The sequence below is a fragment of the Petromyzon marinus genome, chromosome 37 (assembly GCF_048934315.1).
Source record: "Petromyzon marinus isolate PM22_M1 ecotype Great Lakes invasive population chromosome 37, UKy_Petmar_22M1.pri1.0, whole genome shotgun sequence".
NCBI lineage: Eukaryota > Metazoa > Chordata > Hyperoartia > Petromyzontiformes > Petromyzontidae > Petromyzon > Petromyzon marinus.
The window spans coordinates 15,056,370-15,077,486 of NC_133703.1; the positions used below are offsets into that span (position 1 = coordinate 15,056,370).

Sequence of the window (21,117 nt, forward strand, 5' to 3'; positions counted from 1 at the left end):
CTAGGTGGGAGGAGCAGAGCGCCTTGACAAAGGAGTTTACATATCAAACAGGAGAATTTAGCATTAAAATAGCTGTGTTAAAGTGTTGACACAGTAGGGTGTTAAAGTCAGAGATTAAAGATCGGCAAGAATGCGCTGTAAGGGGGGAGTAGAAAACAGGAGAAATAGAAAAGCTTAAATGCAGATTAAGGGGGGGGGGGCATGTAGGGAGACCTTGGTGGGGTGCGGAGCTGAGTTAATCCGTCTTTTGTTGTGTAGAGGGTGCGGGGGATGGGTCACTGTGTGTGTGCAATAGAAACGGAAAATAGAAAAATTAAAGATCGGCAAGACTGTGCTGTAAGGGGGGAGTAGAAAAAAGGGGAAATAGAAAGTTCGGAAGGAATATGCTTGGTATACCATTACTTGAAATTGCTGTTAGAAATTAGTTGACGTTTGGTATGATTTAAAACGTCTTTCCAGTGGTTGCTTAATTTGAAACCATCCTCTCGGTTGAAGTTATGCGTGTGTTTGTATATCTGAATGGCTTCGTGGACAAATCTCTGGTGATAACCTGTAGATTTACAGAGAACCTTGGTATCGGAGAAGACAATCTCATGATCACCCATAGCGTTGTAACAATGATCAGCCACAGCAGATGAATTCGTTCTGCCGTGTTTCAGATCTGATTTGTGCTCGAATTCGGTCAGAGAGATGTCGTTTCGTCTCCCCAATATAGCATTCACCGCTGGTACAACTCAATTTGTAAACTCCAGGGTACTGTAAGTCAGGGATGACATCCTTGACGGATGGGATCAGATCACGAATTTTGTGCACTGAATTGAACCGGACTTGGATCTTGTGTTTGTTTAGAATTTTGGAAATATTTTAGTAACGCCTGCTATGTATGGTAGTGTGATGGTTTTGATTGGAGTATCAAGTGGTTGTTTCTGTATGGTAGGAGAAACAGCTTGGCGGATGGTATGGTCAGAGTATCCATTCCTTTTTAGGGCCAGATGTACATGTTTTAATTCACTGGTCAAGTGGTGTTGGTCCGAAATGCAATGAGCCCTATGGTATAACGTTTTGATGAGATAATTATTTTGAGCCGGGTGGTGGTGGTGGTGGGAATCCGGTTTCAAGTAGGAATCTGTGTGGGTGGGCTTTCTGTAAACAGAATGTCCCAACGAGCCATCAGACCTCCTCTCAAACAGAATATCCAAGAATGGCAGTTTGCCATCTTTCTTTCTACTTCCATGGTGAATTTGATGGAAGGGTGTCTGGAATTCATGTGGTCCAGGAAAAGGTTCAAAGCAGGGAGGCCATGTGGCCAAATGACGAAAGTATCATCCACATATCTCTTCCACAGGGAAGGACTGAGGGTGGATGTCTGGATGGCGTCCGATTCAAATTTATCCATGAAAACATTGGCTATCACTGGTGACAAGGGGGAACCCATGGGAGTACCCTCATTTTGCTTGTACAAGGTACCATTACAAGTAAAGTAGGTGTTGGTGAGGCAGTGCCTAACCAGCGCAGGTACCTCGGGGTTTAGTCCATGTTGGACCAGATCCTCAATTATTTTAATGGTGTCAGGTACTGGGACCTTGGTGAACAGAGAAACCACATCAAAGCTGACGAGGATATCGTCAGGGGCCAGTACAATGTCTTTGACCATAGAGACCAATTGGAATGAGTTAAGTACTGTTGAGGCAGTCTTGCCAGTGAAAGGAAGCAGAGTATCTGACAGAAAATGGGCCAATTTATAGGTAGGGGAGTTGATAGTGGACACGATGGGTCGTAGTGGGGTACCATCTTTATGGATCTTGAGAAGACCATAGAATCTAGGAGGTCTCGCAGCAGAGGGTTTTAGGGAGGGAAGTTTAGTTGATTCGATTAGGGAGGTCGAATTTGTGATGATCTTGTTGGTTTTAATCGAATTCGCGAGCACAAATCAGATTTGAAACACGGCAGAACGAATTCTTCTGCCGTAGCTGATCACTGTTACAACGCTGTGGGTGATCACGATATAATTTTCTCCGATACCAAGGCTTTTTGCAAACTCACGGGTTTTTATCAGAGATTTGTTCACGAGGCAATTCAGATCTACAAACACAAACACAATTTCAACCGAGAAGATGGTTTCAAATTAAGCAACCATTGGAAAGATGTTCTAAATCGAACCAAACATTAAACTAATTTTCAATGGTACAGTATATTTTTCAAGTAGTGGTACCCCAAACTTTTGCAGCTTCTTAAAATCCCCTTTTCACACCACCAGCATGTGGACGCTACCGTGCCCCCTCGCCAGCCTGCACAGGTCGACCCCCTCCCTACCTTTCATCATGCTAAGTCCGCCTATTAAAATGCAAATTTTTATGCTAATTCCTTTGTCAAGGCACCTTAATTACTCTCACACAGCTTAAAGGTCCCGGTCTGAGCTTGGCTGTGTTTCACTCCAGCACTGTCCTCGAGACAGTCTGGTCCCTTCACCTGACGAAGGCCGCTTGTGTTGTGGCCGAAACATCGTGATTTTTGTTGTTTTATTTTTTACTTACGTGACTTTACCGAATAGAACCAAAGAGTATGGATCATTGCAGTCACGAAAGCTTCAAATCTAGAATTGGTTTTAATCGTTAGGCTGTTAGTAGGGTCATTGAATTTTTTTGAGTAACTCCCATCATTGAGTAGGTCCTGAATTTTATTGTCGTATGAATTTTTATCCATAATTACAGTGGCATTGCCCTTGTCGGCTGAGAGGATGACTATATCATCTCTCTGTTTTAATTTCGCGAGTTCAGAGCGTTCATCTTTGCTGATGTTGCTAACGGGTTTCTTAGCACTCTTAAGAATAGTGGCTTTTTCAGCTCTCGCGACGTCTGCTTGGATGTGTCCTATACCTTTGAGGGCTACATCGACCTGAGAAATGATATCATCTATTGGTATATGTTTTGGGGTGACAGAGAAATTTAGCCCTTTAGCCAATACTGTTTTCAGATTGTCCGAAATCGGGGTGCTACTCTGATTGATAACAATTTTGTTAACGTCTAGTTTTGTGATCTGTGGAACTGGGTTTTTCTTTAATAAGTGGTTGAATTTAGCAATTAGGTTAGCCTTGCATTTGACTGATAGTGAATCAGCAGAGAAAGCAGTCATATTATCAACGTGGTTCCAATCATAAGGTGTCATTTTTTTGTGTTAGCATTAAATGAGATTGTAGGAGAGTCTTGTCTAAACTATCGAGTTCAAATCGGAGTAACATAATCCTCTCTGAGATTAATGATAGACTAGCCTTAAACAGAATCTGTTTAGAGTTCGGTGAAGATACAGCGGGAGATGTGAGAGTGAAAGCGATGGGTATTACCTTCTGGTCGCGGGATCTTTTGAGGAAGGTCAGCGTCTCGATGAGCTGTGACTTCTTGTCTCGTCTGTTAAAAGCTCTAACAGATAGGTGAAAATCTTCCCCGTAGAAGTTGTTAATTCTAGATTTGAAGCTTTCGTGACTGCAAGAATTCATACTCTTTGGTTTTATTCGGTAAAGTCACGTAGGTAAAAAAACAAGATCCATAAAGAAGGTACCCCACTACGACCCATCGTGTCCACTATCAACTCTCCTACCTACAAATTGGCCCATTTTCTGTCAGATACTCTGCTTCCTTTCACTGGCAAGACCGCCTCAGCAGTACTTAACTCATCCCATTTGGTTTCTATGGTCAAAGACATTGTACTGGCCCCTGACGATATCCTTGTCAGCTTTGATGTGGTTTCTCTGTTCACCAAGGTCCCAGTACCTGACACCATTAAAATAATTGAGGATCTGGTCCAACATGGACTAAACCCTGAGGTACCTCCGCTGGTTAGGCACTGTCTCACCAACACCTACTTTACTTGGAATGGTACCTTTTACAAGCAAAATGAGGGTACTCCCATGGGTTCCCCCTTGTCACCAGTGATAGCCAATGTTTTCATGGAGAAATTTGAATCGGACGCCATCCAGACATCCACCCTCAGTCCTTCCCTGTGGAAGAGATATGTGGATGATACTTTCGTCATTTGGCCACATGGTCTCCCAGCTTTGAACCTTTTCCTGGACCACGTGAATTCCAGACACCCTTCCATCAAATTCACCATGGAAGTAGAGAAAGATGACAAACTGCCATTCTTGGATGTTCTGTTTGAGAGGAGGGCTGATGGCTTGTTGGGACATTCTGTTTACAGAAAGCCCACCCACACAGATTCCTACTTGAAACCGGATTCCCACCACCACCCGGCTCAAAATAATTATCTCATCAAAACGTTATACCATAGGGCTCATTGCATTTCGGACCAACACCACTTGACCAGTGAATTAAAACATGTACATCTGGCCCTAAAAAGGAATGGATACTCTGACCGTACCATCCTTCAAGCTGTTTCTCCTACCATACAGAAACAACCACTTGATACTCCGATCAAAACCATCACACTACCATACATAGCAGGCGTTACTAAAAAGATTTCCAAAATTCTAAACAAACACAAGATCCAAGTCCGGTTCAATTCAGTGCACAAAATTCGTGATCTGATCCCATCCGTAAAGGATGTCATCCCTGACTTACAGTGCCCTGGAGTTTACAATTTGAGTTGTACCTGCGGTGATTGCTATATTGGGGAGACGAAACGACATATCTCTGACCGAATTCGCGAGCACAAATCAGATCTGAAACACGGCAGAACGAATTCATCTGCTGTGGCTGATCATTGTTACAACGCTATGGGTGATCATGAGATTGTCTTCTCCAATACCAAGGTTCTCTGTAAACCTACAGGTTATCACCAGAGATTTGTCCACGGAGCCATTCAGATATACAAACACAGGCATAACTTCAACCGAGAGGATGATTTCAAATTAAGCAACCACTGAAAAGACGTTTTAAATCATACCAAACGTCAACTATCTTCTTTGGTTCTTTCGGTAAAGTCACGTAGAATGAGAATAAAATAATACATTGATAAAATAAAATAACACAATAATATTCTCACGACGTTTCGGCCACAACACAAGCGACCTTCATCAGGTGAAGGGACGAGACTGTCTGGTAGGACAGCGCTGGAGTGAAAGAGCCACGTTCAGATGAGCCACATCTGAACGTGATGAATCATTGCAGTCACGAAAGCTTTAAATCGATATTTAAACGTCAACTAATTTCTAACAGCAATTTCAAGTAATGGTATACCAAGCATATTCCTTCCGAACTTTCTATTTCCCCTTTTTTCTACTCCCCCCTTACAGCACAGTCTTGCCGATCTTTAATTTTTCTATTTTTCCGTTTCTATTGCACACATACAGTGACCCATCCCCCGCACCCTCTACACAACACAAGACGGATTAACTCAGCTCCGCACCCCACCAAGGTCCCACTACATGCCCCCCCCCCCTTAACCTGCATTTTAGCTTTTCTATTTCTCCTGTTTTCTACTCCCCCATTACAGCACATTCTTGCCGATCTTTAATCTCTGACTTTAACACCCTACTGTGTCAACACTTTAACACAGCTATTTTAATAACAAATCAGTGTCTAAAACCACGTAAGTAAAAAAATTGGTCCATTAGCCTATTGCCATTTTTGGGACCATCGTTTTCCAGTAATATTTGTTGACCACCAACCCTTTATTAAAACAGGGTTAATCCCGCTGTGCATGATTAATGTACAGGACACAACTGCTCACGTGAGTAATACACCCATAGCCTAACAATTGTCCGCTAGTGCAGAATTACATAGGTAGGGCATAATGAACAGAAGGTGGTGTTGTGTCAAAGTCAGAGGCACAATACAGTGCCCTGTGACAGGCTTAGATGACCTTAAACTGACACGTTATTCACCCTCATTAAAGTAATGACCATAACGAGACCTCATTTGTTTAATAACACATCGTATTGAACTTTGCCAATTCACTCTCGATGAAGGCCTCCTCACCCACAGCCATTGCGGGGTTTGTTTAATAGTGCGGGTTGGCGACGGGGTGGAGGGGACAGAGACTCGCCTGGCTTTTATACAAAACGAGCCTTTTGCCCGTCCGTTATCGTGATTTGACCTACCCATATCCATTTTACACCATACAATTCTGACCTCCACTTTCCCGCGAAAGCTGCCAAAGTTCATTGTTCATCGCCATCATGAGAGGTCCACTGATCTGTGATGGTGGCGAGGAGATGTAAACTACCTCGCCTTGTATGCAGGAGGTCGTGGGTTTTCTACCAACCCTGACGCCTGCTCTATAGTTTGCAGTGTCTCTCTCCCTGAGGTCACGTGGATCTTCTCCGGGTCCTCCGGGTTTTCCCTCCAAATTTAGAAACATGCATTTGATAGTATTTCGCTGCTATAAATATCCACGTGATAATCAACATCGTTGAGCTATCATTTGTGGTAGCCAGGTCGCTCCTGAAAAGCAGATATTTCGCTCAGTGGGCCTTACCTGGTAAAAAAGTTTTCATAGTTTTTTAATAGATCTCGAGACAAGAAGCCACTCGCCTGTCCACCTCAAATAACGCGATTCCTCCCCCCGTCGCCTCTCACAGACCAAGCTGCGGACCAATACAAGGACTTCGTCATGCCAGTGGTGTTTGCGGTCATTTGCCTGTTCGGCTTGACGGGCAACGGCCTCGTGGTCTTCACGCTGCTGAGATCACCTCGCCTGGGGCATCGCGGGCGCCGGGGGCGCGCCGTTCTCGCGGGCACCGGGGCTGGCGGCGCCCTCTGCGGCGGCGGCGGCGTCGGGCGCGCCGCGTCAGGCCCCGGCGCAGGTGGCGGCGGAAGCGCAGTGCCCGACATCTTTATGCTCAACCTGGCCCTCGCCGACCTCCTCTTCCTCCTCTGCATGCCCTTCCTGAGCCACCAGCTGCTGGGCCACAGCGCATGGCGCTTCGGGGCGCCGCTGTGCCGCCTCATCGTGTCGCTCGACGCCACCACGCAGTTCGGCAGCACGTACCTCCTGACGGCGCTAACGCTCGACCGCTACCTGGCCACGGTGCGGCCGCTCGGGGCCCTGTCGCTGCGCCTGCGGCGGCCACGCACCGCGGCCGCTGCCATCGTGGCGCTGTGGCTGCTGGCGCTGTTGAGCGCCACGCCGTACTGGCTGTACGCTCGCCTGCTGCCCGGGGACGACGAGGCCTGCAGCATCGTGCTGCCCGACCAGGATCGCGACATTTACTGGTTCACGCTCTACCAGGTGTGTGCAATTGCAGGGACGTGCGCCTGCTGCTGGGATGGTGGTGGTGGTGGCGACCATAGGGAACGCGCGGTGGCAAAAGCTGAGCCTTCACAGAGTCGGATCGAGTACTCTGACAACGTCGGGAAACTTGGGCTTTCCCGCAACAATTAAGACAAACTCGGCACATTAAGTTTAACGCGTGGGCTTTCGCAACCGATCATATTCACGATAACGTGTTTTTCGGGTTAGATCGCGTAAATATAAATGTGTCGTTAACCCACCACCACCCAACACAGACGAAACGTAAGGTTTGTCGCGTAAACAAAACGTCCAACACACCGGTGTGTTGGACAGTAAACTCACAACATTTACAATTTGAGTAACGACGTTTCGCTGGTGATTACAACCAGCTTCATCAGGCGATTTGCCAGAATTGTGAAGAAGCCTTGCTGTTTCCGGTCGACGCATTTGTCAAGAACATTGCAACCATGAGTCTCCAGTACAGACAATGGTACAGTAAGCGATGGCTCTTCATAGCTTTCCTAGGACGTCATCTTATTGAAGTAGCTGAAATCCTGGGAAATCTGTCTGTTTTCCCAGGACATTACAAGTCCCAGTTTTTTTTCTAACAGTTGCATAATAATACTAATCCACCGCTCAAGCCAACATACATTTTACACGCAGTTCTCCACACTTCTGGTATTGCGAGATAGTAATTTCCCCACGTTATGTTCCCGGGAGCTGAGTACCAAACAGCTTACACACACAATAGGCGTCTCGGTCGTGACCTCAAAAAAACAGAGGTCGGCTATATTGCAGGTGCTTGATATTTTTTATACTGACTACACCGATGTGTGCACTACTTACTGCGACACATACACATATACACCATACTCATACAGACTACACAATATACACATATCGACTATACATAACATACTATACCAGGGTTTTTTTTAGCATATTGCTTCGAAGCCGAATGTGGCTCTTTGGGAACGGGTCATTGTGGAATTTCTTGGTGACAACATTTACAAAAGTAAAACTGTATTGTTGAAGAATAACTAAGGGGGGGGGGGCACCCCTAAATATGCAGTTTATTCCATCAGCTATTTTGTTTATTTAAATAAAAGAATGTTCGTCATATGTTGTATACATGTGTATGTGTACAAGTAGCTATGCATGTGATGCGGCTCTCGAACTATTTCGGTGAAAGACAAATAAAAAACGGCCCTTCCTCTTTGAAAGCTTGCCGAGCCCTTGGCTTTCCCAGTCAGGAGTGTTCTGAGCGTGGGACAGGCAGGGGGTGCCTTGGCCCCACCGGGTGGCCAAAGCTACGAGTTGGGGGCCCCTCGACAACCAACCATGAGATCGGTGTTCAACAACAGTGTAAAAAGAACAAGAGCTTCCGTAACATTGCAATTAGGCAAGAGGAGCCGCGATATGTAATAATAGCGTTGGTGCGACCGTGCAAGACGAATCAAATATTGGGGCCCCACGTGACCGATTGCCTCACGCCCAGAGCTGACAATTTCGGTACGACGCCACTGACATAATAAATGCTTCTCAAACGTTTTCATTCCACGGCACACACACACGACGACGACGACGCTTACTCGATCTTCGCGGGACACGCAAACCGAAAACTCACTGTTGGCCCGGGTGGGTGGGTGGGTAATGCGTTGCAGCTTGGAGAGAATTACCAATACCTGGCCTATACTGATCTTATACAGAACCATGGATTCAAGTGGCGCTGTCAAAATCCGTGACGAGAACTTGCCCAACTGTGCGAGTGTCTGCATGTATGTACGTGTATCCGTGTCTACACGTGTATCCGTTTCTCTGGGTTTCTGCGTTTCTCCATGTGTGTGGGTAGTGGTAGTGTCAATGGCAGAGCCAGGATTTTCAGGTAGGGGGGGCAACCCCTCCAGCAGTGAAAAATTATAGAGGTGTTGTTAGTAAGGACTTGTCCCTTGCTTTTTATGTGTGATCGGCATTGCGCTCGCTGAAGGTGAATGCCTTCAGGGAAGTCGTGGACTGTATACGCAACTGTGCACAATTCTGAGTCACTTATAACTGCTTTTCCATTACTTATTGCCAATTATGGACTCAGACTATTGTCCTATGATCTCAGAGAGTCCCTGGCACGTAATAATATGCTACACAGTTGCAGTGGGGGTCGCAAAATGCCGATTTATTACGAATAAACACCAATGATCCGGTCGAAATTAGGGATTTCGATCGGATCATTGGGGGGGCACGTGTCATCCCACTCCTCCCCACTGGCTCCGCCAGTAGGGAGTGTAGCAGTTAGCGCGCTGCGCTACGAACCCGGCGACCCGAGTTCGATTTTCGCTCACGGCCAACACCGATGACGATTATCAGAACTGGTCCTGGGCCTCCTCTAGGTTGACTCAGCCCCAAATGAGTACCTATCGCCATTAGGGAGACAAAGGCGGCCGGGCGTGTTGCTGGCCACCCACCCCCTCGTGTACCGTGCCGGCCTTTATAGGTGCTCGCTAACGGCACTTGCTACTCGAGTCTGTTAAGGTTATACGGGGATTGTTGTCTTTTTGTGTGTGTCGTGTCCATGTCTATTTGCCCAACTGCTCACGCACGACCGAGGGAGTTGAGAGGGCCGGTGGTAAGGGCTGACGGCTGTTTGCCGTGCTGCGCCGCAAGCAATGGACAGGGGAAGGGGGGTGCGGGTAGAGGGGCTGGATCGGCCACTGAACGGCACAGAGAGTTAGTTGTCGTTCCGTGCCGAGCAGTGAATTCGAAACTACCGCGTCACACCTGACCACGCCTGGCCGTCTTTGTCTCCCCAGGTGGTGATGTTTACACACCGCACCAGGCGCTCATTCGAGGCTGAGTCGACCTAGGGGAGGCCCAGGACCGGTTCAGATAATCGTCACCGGTGTCGGCCGTGTACGGGAATGGAACTCGGGTGGACATGTTCGCAGCTCTACTTAGCTAATTAATTTTCCCATTGTCAAATCCATGAAACCTAAGGCGTCCATCGAATTGTCTTTTTACTATCCCAAGAACAAGAATTGAAATAGGTGACAAAGCCTTTACCGTTGCAGCATCAACGTTTTGGAACAACCTTGTTTCTTCACTTAACATCATAAACCCTCCAAAACATATTCTGACTTGGAATGCTGGAAACAGCTACATTTTCAAATGTGATTTGTAAATGTAATACTTAACACATTCGTGGTTCTTTCGGTAAAGTCACGTAGAAGGGAAATAATAAAATAATACAAATTTAATTCTCACGACGTCTCGATTGCAACACATGCAATCATCGTCAGGTGTGAAAATCACAGCAACAAAATTGTGAAAAATTTCTTGCTGTGGTTTTCACACTTGATGATTGCTTGTGTTGCAATCGAAACGTCGTGATAATTTTATTGTTTTATTTTTTATAATTTTATTATTTCCCTTCTACGTGACTTTACCGAAAGAACCAAGAATATGAATCCCTGCAGTCACGAAAGCTTTAAATCGAAATTTAATACTTAATTAATTGAGTTACATTTTAGTGTAAACATTTTCTGGAGGGGCTGTGTTGTTTTTGTGTGGTCTGGGACTGTTTTTGCTGTTGTTTTACTGTCTTTCCAAAGATTGGGAATTTATGATGCAATTTGAACGTATACATACATGTATTTATACAAGGGGCACCACGGTGGTTGGATGTTATCTTCCTTGCCTGGTATGCGGGAGGTTGGGGGTTCGATCCCGACCTTGGCGTCTGTATATTTGGAGTTTGCATGTTCTCCCCGTGGTCACGTGGAATTTTTCTCCGGGTCTTTCCCGCCATATTCAGAAACATGCGTTTATACTATTTAGATTATTTTGCTGCTATAAATGTCCAAATGACAAGCCACTTTGTTGAGCTATCATTTGTGGCCAGGTCGCTTCTGAAAAACAAGTTCATACCTCAGTGGGCTTTGCCTGGTAGGATGGGGATGGTTTCGTTTTGTATTTGGTTTAACATGTAGGCTTTCGCGACCAATATTATTCATAATAAAGGTATTTGGGTTAGATCGCGTTATTTATAAATGTGTCGTAACCCTCCACCACCCGACACGGCCAATCAGCAAAAAAGTGTCACGTTGACAAAAGACAAATAATTCACTTATTTAGCCCACCAGTGTGTTGAAGAGTGAATCCACAACATTTACAGTTTGAGTACGACGTTTCGCTGGTAATTACATCCAGCATCATCGGGCAATTCACCATTCGGTGGGCTAAAGTAGTGAATTATTTGTCTTGAATTGCCAGATGATGCTGTTTATATATTGTTATATATATTTTATTATTTTATTGTTTCCCTTCGACGTGACTTTACCGAAAGAGCAAAGAATATGAATTTCTGCAGTCACGAAAGCTTTAAATCAAAATTTCACTTAGATAGGTTCAAAATTATGTCCACATTCAACCTTCAAAAACTTTCTAATTACGATAGGAAGCACAGAGTCATTATATACTCTAGCCGTGAAGCTTCAAATCATCTTGGGCTTGTAATTAAGAGAATATTTGTACTATCAAGCTTTCACCTTTGGCAAAAACGTGTGGACTTTGAGATGGTGAGCTGGTGCATTTTATCCAGTTTAGCACGCCAGCATGCTGTGTAAGCCTATAAAATTAGTTTTTGAGGACAAATGTAAATAAGGGTTACCTTTAACAGACAATGATCCCCTGTATAGCCGTTTTAACGCCTCCAATTAGCACAGTTGACTACGTACGGTGCTGAAAAAGTTCAACATACATATATGGTCAGCCAGCACCTATTAAGGTGGGTACGGCACACAAGAGCGGTGGGCGGCCAACATCATTCCCCAGTAGTGATATTTACACACTGCACCAAGTACGCATTTATGGCTGAGTAAACCTAGGGGAGGCCTAGGATCATTTCATAAATTCGCTGTTACTGATGTTGGCTGTGAGCAGAACCGAAATCCAGCCGAAGGAGTTATCACAAGGACAAAGATCCCCGTGTAGCCTTAACAGACTGTTGGAGCAAGTGCTGGTAGTGAGCACCTATGAAGGCTGGCAGAGCACACAAGGGCGTTGGTGGCCAGCACCATGCCGGGCCGCCTTTGTTTCCTGAGTGGCCATGTTTACACAACGCACCAGGAACTAATTTGAGGCTGAGTCGATCTAGGGGAGGCCCAGAACCAGTTCAGATAATTGTCACCGGTGCTGGCCGTGAGCAGGAATCGCACCCGGACAGCGGGGTTCATAGTGCAGTGCGCTAACCGCTACACTATCGCTCTACCGCAATGCATGCACAAACACACGTACATTAGCAACACTAACACTTGTTCATAGCTGTGCTGACAACAAAGTAGCCGGGACCCGATCTTGCGGCCTAAGCAGGTTTGAGCCTGCATCGTGCTTGGATGGGTGACCAGCATGCGTGACAGGTGGTATAGGCTGTGCACTGTATGGTGGGCAGCAGACACGTTAACTACCTCGCCTGGTGTACAGGAGGGTAGAGGCAGACCGAAATTCGGTTTCGGCGCCGAAAGTTGGCAAATTGCCTTTTTCGGCATAGTTTCTGTTTTGGCCGAAACCAGAAATTCAGTTTCGGTCGACCTCTACAGGAGGGCGTGGGTTGGATCCTGACCCTCACGCCTCTATATTTTGAGTTTGCATGTCTCTCTCCCCGTGGATTATTCACTGGGTCCTCCGGGTTTTCCCTCCACATTTATGTTGAACATGAATTGAGAGTATTTGACTGCTATACATTTCGTTGACCTATCATTTGTGGCCAGGTCTCGTCTGAGAAAGTAAAGCTATATAGCTCAGTAGGCCTTAGCTGGTAAAGTAAAAAAAAATACACGTTTTATTGTCATTAAAGAAACCAGAATACAGTGCGGCTTTCTAAAGGAAGGGGAAGCAACAGATAACGTGTAACAAGCTAGACATAAAAAAACATTGTTTCTGCTAAACAGTTCATTAATTTGCTCCTATACTGACAAACCAGCATGGTCCATCGTGGTCCAATTCCAATAGCCTCCCATGGCCCCATAGGGTATGGGAAAGCCTTCATTCATCTGTGGACTTTTCTTTCATGCGCATGGCAATATGTTCACGAGCTAAATGCCAATGTCGAGGTCTACTAGCCACGCGAGGCCTTCAGGAGGGAGTTCGTGCAGTTGTGCGGTTCCTCATCCATTGCAGGAGCGCGAGGCTACAGTGGTTTTACTACACGGTTTATGGTTTTGTCTGAATGGCCCACAATGGCTTGTCTTTATTTCCCCCCCCCCCCACTCATGCGAGATTCTAAGATGGTGAAAGCACGATCCCAGAAGGGCGGGGGGGGGGAGTCGGAACTTGAGTCGATTGACGTGTACATCATTGCCAGTGGCAAGGGGCCGTCCATAAATGACGTCACGCATCTCGGGGGGGGGGGGGTCAGACATTTGTGACGATGTGTGACGAGGGGGGGGGGGAGGTTTAGAAATGTGACGTCACATCAACATGCGCAACTTTAAATAAATATAGACAACACGTTCTACTTAATTAAATAGACTTTTTAATAAATGTTTTCGCCTACAACATCAGAGTGCAGCGCCACATTAAATACGCACTACAATGACAACAATAGTTTAAAGCGATTTGAAGCATGTTTTATATATATTTTTTGGGGGGTGGGCAGAGCTTTGTGACCGCATATTTGAGGGGGGTCTGACTTTTTGTGACGCCGTGTGACGAGGGGGGGGGGTCAAAAATCGTCCAAAATCGCGTGACGTCATTTATGGACAGCCCCCAAGGCGGCGGCAGACGTGTTGTACCAGCTACGTGCACCAAAGCCTGCAATCGTTTTCTCCCGAGAACCGATGTACACACACCCCACCACCAGATGTGGATTTGCACCCAAGTTGACCTTGCCGGGTATAAATATAGGCGCAAATATATCCTTTGCCACCAATGCTCATTATTATTACCATCAGGCACAGGCAAAGACAGCGCCCCCCCCCCCAGTATACCTACATAGACTGTTGATACAAGTGTTGTTAGCGAGCACATATTATGGCTTGTGGAAGGGGGACATGGTGTGGTCAGTACCTCACCTGGCCACTTTTGTCTCTCCATTGCTGAGACAAACAGCCCCGGTTCGCTCATTTGCACTACACCAACACCGCACTGACCAGCGTGCTGAAGTATGGTCAGTTAACCGACACACGGAGCGGGTGGGCTCTCATTGAACAGGTGCATTGACAGGAATGGTTGTACCCTGACCATGTACTCGTTTAAGGCTGAATGAACCAAGGTGAGGTCTAGGACCACCTCTTCTACCACTCGCCCGACTGGTGTTAGCTGTGGCTGATAATAATAATAGAACTAAAGTTATCGGGTTCATAAGGCAGTGCGAAAACAAACAATTACCACCTCTGCTTATGCATCCACAGGACTTTAACAGACTTTTGGGGCACGTGCTGTTAGTGAGAACCTTTGACAGATGGCACGACACACGAGGATAGTGGGTGGCCAGCAACACGCCCGGCTGCCCTTGCCTCCAAAGTGGCAATGTTTACACACTGCAGCAGGTATTCATTTAAGGCTGAGTCGACCTGGGGGTGGTGGAAATAATTCGCCACTGTTATTGGCCGTGAGTGGCAATCGAATTCAGGCTGCCGGTTTCTGTGGGTGCAGGACGCCAAGCGCTATACTACCGCTCCTTCGCATATGCACAAACATAATTGGCTCTTGTCGAGAAAAATAAAACCCGAGCGTTTTTGGGACAAGTCCACTGTGGTGGCACAGGCGGTGCTTGAAGGACCCAACTACACGACGTTAACGCGTGGACACGGAGCGCCAAAGGGGAGCTTGGCGCAGACACTGGCATCATCATTGGTCATCAGTCATGGCATGAATGAGTCATGAGAACCGAATGTAAATTCCAGCCGAGCTCTAAATACCTCACCATTCCTTATACAATCACAGCAGCGTGCTGTTAATGTTTAAGTAATCGTGTGTGGTTTTTTGTACGTAGGACATTATGCAGATGAAAAAACCGTGGTTATGGTAATGTATTTCTGTTAAATTTGGCACATTCATCGGCAAGTGGGACAGCGTTAAGTGCCCTTGTGTTATGAACTCGGTGACTTGGGTTAGATCGCTGGCTTCAGTTAACCAACATCGGTGTTGTGTGGGTAGATCCCAACTAGTCGTGTCTCTCACAATAACTTGTTAATCTGGCAGCGACTAAAAAAAAACACGCTTGCAATAATATGAATCTTAACAGCTATAGTCAAGTAAGCCAAATGATGGTGTGGTTGGCGCATTGCACTGTGGGCTGGATATGATGGGTTTGATTCCCGCCTTTGACGAGCGATATCTGGAGAAGTTCTGTGCGGCCTCTAACTTCACCAACTCGTGCTCACCAAGTATGCGGGGGAAGGTATAGGAATAGGGGTTTTACTCTTTCTGGCAATTAAACAGTTTGTGTTAAGACGTTCAAACGCCAAACAGAAACCTTTTGCAAGGCATTATGTCTGCATTGACCACACGTACTCGTGGTGAACATGCAAACAAAAACACGCTCTGGTAATATACGGTGCATTGTATTTTAAACTGATTGGTCTACACCATCAGTTTAATTGGTCGACACATGTTTTATTGTCAGAAAGGGTACAACCTATTCTTATACTTTGATACTGTCAAGAAAGGTCCAATGTTGTGTGGGTGAAGTCTGCCCAAACAACTCCCCCTTCACCAAAAAGGCATGAAAAAAATAACGAACTTTTTTGTTTAACATAAACTTGTGAGGACTTTGTTAGACAAGAATGTGTTAACAGGTACAACTCAAGGCCGTAGCCATGGAGTCAACATTGGGGGGACCAAATCTTCCAGGGGGTCTGGGGGACCCCCCCCCCCCCCCAGAAAAATATCTAAATTTGAAAACTAATTTCCTGCCTAAAATATTTAAAAAATCACTAACATCTGGGATTGATTTTTTTTTTTACAATAATGTCTAATAATGTATTGTATTACATTGCAATTTTTCGACTTTTTTACCATTACTTGTTTCATTGTATGTAATGGCAGAGATTAGGGATTAATAAAGTACAACCATAACCACAATAATATAAACAGAAATCTATGCATTGATTTATATGAAGACAAGTCCAGATATTGTGGCCAAGGTTTAGCAAATTGTTGTTTTTATTTACATAGCATAGCAATTATTTTTTATAGCAATATATTGGGGGGGGGGGGGGAACATTTGAATATTGGGGTACAACTCATTAACGCCAACGGCGGAGAATGCGCGAAACAAAATAATAAGAAAAAACATGTTAAAGCAACACAAAAACACTTCTAAGCCTGGAAGGAAAGTACAAATAATAATCGGTAAATGTTACCTCGTTCATGTTGCGTTGGTTTTTTTTTGCCATGGGGAACCAGAATACAGTACGCAGAAACTACGTGGGAAACCATTTGGAAACTTTGAAAACTGCAATGTGGCGCAGTTGGATAAAACTTTCAGTGAAAAAAATACATTCTCCAGCATTTAAGATGTGCTCCCCCCCCCCCCCCTGTATTTTAGAACAAAAGTTAAAGGTGTCTGTCATAATCTGGTAGGTGTGTGTGTACCTTTTTTATTTTAACCTCATTGCACTGGGCACAAGTTTGGGGTGTGTCTTTCTGGGGTATCTTGAAATCTGGAGAATGTGGCATTAGGAATTCATGAACGCGTCTGTTCACGTGACAACTTTATTTATATGGCCGTGTCGGGTGGAGGAGAGTGCACGACACACATTTTACTCACACGATCCGCACCAAAAAATCATTCGTGAATCATAACATCAGTCACAAAAGCCTGCGGCGTGTTAAATGCTGCTGGGTTTGCCAGACGTTACTAACGAGAGCAATCCATTGAAATAATGTGGCTTTATTTCATGTGTATGATATAATGACAATTTGAAATCTTAATATATCTCCGGGGCATTGGAAGCGGGGTGGGGAGGTGAAAAAAACTCTTGTTTTGGCTCCCCATTGCCCATGCCTCTGATGTGGACCGTGATACCCATGCGGTCACCTACTGTGTTGCAAACTGCCTCTCTCTTCACGGCACATGCTGCACGGATGGGGATTCCCTGCTGAAATTACAGGCTTGGCTGCTGGAAAGCAGCTCTTGTCTGCATGCGGACTGCTCCAGCTGTGAGCACACCGATTGATGAACAGCCCAGCTGGTTATTTAGTTTAGACGGATGCATTCAGAGACAACAATTCGACTCAGCGGCACCCTGTCGCAATGGAGCAAATTATGTGACATTTAGGCGCATCCTCTCATGTGCTGGACCGTACAGAATACGGATATGAAATGTGGTGTTTATACATTTCAAACAATAATGGTCATTCATAATTTATACAATTAACAATTATCGTGGGAATTTTTTTTTGCAATTAAAAAATCCACTGGTGGATGAAGGCCTGTCCATGCTTTTTTGGTCATGGTTGGTTGTTTGACCGTGCTTCACCACAATGATCAGTGAGAGCTTGTGAAGGGAGGAAGGCCCAGGACTGGTTCAGATATCATTCACTAGTAATGTTAGTCATGTCTGAAATTCGAACTCTGGTCGCTGGGTTCATTGTGCGGTGCGCGAACCACGACACTCCATGGCGCCACTTTGTACAACTGTCGGCCAATAATTCTTCTGTGGTCACTAAATGATCACTGCTCTGTGGGTTGTCAACGATGATTATTTGAGAGATAGAGCGTAGTAACTCAGCCTAAGAATTCGGGATTTACACCACTGGCTTGGCCCACTTCGAGAAATGAACACAACCTTATCTATTCTATATATTCTACCTATGCTCATTTTGAACAATACGACACTCGACTTAAATATATATGTTACGATATCTAAAAAAAAACTTCATTCAGTGTTTTATTAAATTGTCAGGACATTGTTCGCCGTTCACATTGATGTTTTGTTCATTGATATTGCTCGACTCGTTTTATCCCAACTACTATATATGCGTGCATATTTACATATACATGTGAAACTGCTCATCACGTGCAAGACAGGAGGATTGCAGCCATTTCGTAACATTATCGAAATCATCGAAGAAACACGATATTCATAATGCAATCAGGAACGTTGTTTTCCCCCAACACATCCACACTGACACGCACTGCCTAATTAATTGGCTGCTGCTTTAAACCCCTCTTGGTAATTGGTGACAAAAAAATTCAACCTTTTATCAAAATTGACATTCTCAGAATTTTCTCTGAGCAAATCCAATTTTCCCAAAACACAGTTCTCGTTTGCCAATTAGCGGTGCTTTAAATATATATTTTTTATATTCACGAATGTCCTTTAAAAAGATTTCATTAAATAAGTAAATAAATAGCTGACAAACATCCTCCTTAAAGGCTGTTCGGGCAAGTGCTGTTGTCGCGTGCAGTGATTATGAAGGCTGGAACAGCGAATGGGGAATGGGTGGTTTGTCTAATACCACTCCGGACCGCCTTAATTTCACTAAGTGACCGTTACACACCACTCCAGTATCTAGGGGAGGATCAGGACCGGCTGGTGGGGATATAACTCGCCAATGATGTCTAAGCCATGGCTGGCAATCAAACTCAGGCTTGCCATGTACACAACACGAGCGTGCTAACCACGGCACCCCACTGCCCTCCACACACACACACTCCATACATATATACTGCAGAAATATAATTGCACGCCTCACATGACACGTATGCGATTTACCCAACGCTTGTTAACAAAAATAAAATATGTGCTATAAATGTGTAATACCTAGAATGTATTATTAACGAGGCATTCCCGCTGCCTGACAGCACATGTTACTATTGTATGTCGGCATCATGCTCAATTCAGCCACTTGTTATGCACAGTGTTTCCCAGCGCTCGAGCAAGACAGCAGCATCTCATCCTTATAGGGTTTTAAAATATCAGTCGTCCACCCGATAAAAAAATAAAAATTACAAGCTGTGTATAGACGTTCTTATCGTTGTTGTTTGACTTGCATCCTACTGGGATTTTTTGCACACGGCGTTGGTGTACGGTGCTTTTTTCAGGAATATTTTTGCTGGTTTTTTTTCCCATGGATTTTCTATTTGCGCAGTCACATAGTCACTTTAAGATGTTTTTTTTCTTGTTCGTGTTTTTGTTTGTTGCGGTTGCACCCGATTCAAGAGCCGAATGGCTCACAGGGCTATACCAAAATAAACTGAACTAAAACTGAACTAAACTGGATGAGGGCCTCAACGCCCCACACTGTGGTGGGTTGTTTGGCCACACGTAAACACAATTATTTGGTGATGCAGCTGCGTTGGCAGTGGCGCACGAGCACAATTAACAAAAACTTCAAACGCACTCGTCAACAACACCTTACAAGAAAATATATAATCGGCAACGTTTTGGCCAATGGTGCCTTCTTCACAGCACATGAAGGCCGAGAGCACAGATGTTGGGGCATAGTACAATAAAATTACTTTTTGGTGGTACAATATTTACTTCTAGATTTGAAGCTTTCGTGACTGCAAGGATCCATACTCTTTGGTTCTATTCGGTAAAGTCACGTAGGTAAAAGATAAAACAACAACAAAAAACGCCACGAATCTTAGCAGCGTTCATTGAAGCTCTGTCGTCCCGACAGTTCTGTTCCTTCACCTGAAGAAGGCTACTTGTGTTGTGGCCGAAACGTCGTGATTTTTGTTGTTTTATTTTTTACCTACGTGACTTTACCGAATAGAACCAAAGTATACAATATTTACTTTTAACTATGTAAGACTGTATATATATAAAATGTGAGAAACTATTCTTAATGCATTTGGAAAGAGAGCGACTACAGTAACAGTGTGCGCACCTGAAAAAATAACTATAATTCGCACGCATACGGTAGGGAAGAAAATTAAACACATGCGTAAACGTGCCTATCTATTCCCCGCAATGACCTTCACATTGGTAATTATGTGAGCATTCTCTGATTCATAAGCTTTAAATCAAAATCATTCTCTGATTCTCTTGGGGAATCAGGGAGCACCGACCGGAGCACCGACCTTCAACTTATAATCGGGGTCAATGTTAGCATTAAACATGCATTTTCTATACATCACCGTCAGCTGCCCTCCGTGACCTGGTCTAAATGGGATTCATCCAACATTACCCGGCCACATGTATCATTGCGAAAAAATCAGCCGGAGCATCTGAGAAAGGAGAGACTCGTGTGGCATGAGGGACATGGCCGAATATGGTCGTGTTGCAAGTGTAATGTTAGGGAACTTTGTCAACGAGAGTGTAGTGTTTCGATTTAAAGCTTTCGTGACTGCAGGGATTCATCTTCTTGGTTCTTTCTGTAAAGTCACGTAGAATGGAAATAAAATAATAAGAACAAAACAATAAAATAAAATTCTCACGACGTTTCGGCCACAACACAAGTAGACTTCCTCAGGTGAAGAGACAGAACTGTCGGAAAGACAGCGCTTTAGTGAAAACTGCCAAGATTGGCAGCGTCTTTTAAGCTGGGTGAGAGGAGCAGAGCGCCTTGACGAAGGAGTTTACATATCAACAGAAGGATTTAGCATTGAAATAGCTGTGTTAATGTGTTGGATTAACAGGATGTTAAAGTCAGAAATCAGCATGTAACTGGGAGATTAGCACCACAGAAAGCGACGAGCTTTGTTCAGATGGACGAGTCCATCTATCTTCTTTGGTTCTTTCGGTAAAGTCACATAGAATGAGAATAAAAGAATAAAATAAAATAAGACAATAAAATTCTCACGATGTTTCGGCCACAACACAAGTAGCCCTCTTCAGGTGAAGTAACAAAACTGTCGGGACGACAGAGGGCTACTTGTGTTGTGGCCGAAACGTCGTGAGAATTTTATTGTCTTATTTTATTTTATTATTTTATTCTCATTCTACGTTACTTTACCGAAAGAACCAAAGAAGATGAATGCTT

General features: G+C 44.8%; 2 protein-coding genes across 3 annotated transcripts in view; one reads left to right on the plus strand and one right to left on the minus strand.

The window, feature by feature from the left end:
• Positions 1-21,117, minus strand: part of CFAP52 (cilia and flagella associated protein 52) — a 270,832-nt gene that overhangs the window by 108,810 nt on the left and 140,905 nt on the right. The gene's annotated exons all lie outside the window — the stretch shown is intronic.
• Positions 1-21,117, plus strand: part of LOC116949567 (melanin-concentrating hormone receptor 1-like) — a gene marked incomplete at its 3' end in the record, with an annotated part of 42,053 nt that overhangs the window by 13,887 nt on the left and 7,049 nt on the right. The window contains exon 2 of the mRNA XM_032966992.2: positions 6,536-7,185. Within this exon, the coding sequence (XP_032822883.2) occupies positions 6,536-7,185 (650 nt within the window). The remainder of the gene's footprint in view (positions 1-6,535; positions 7,186-21,117) is intronic.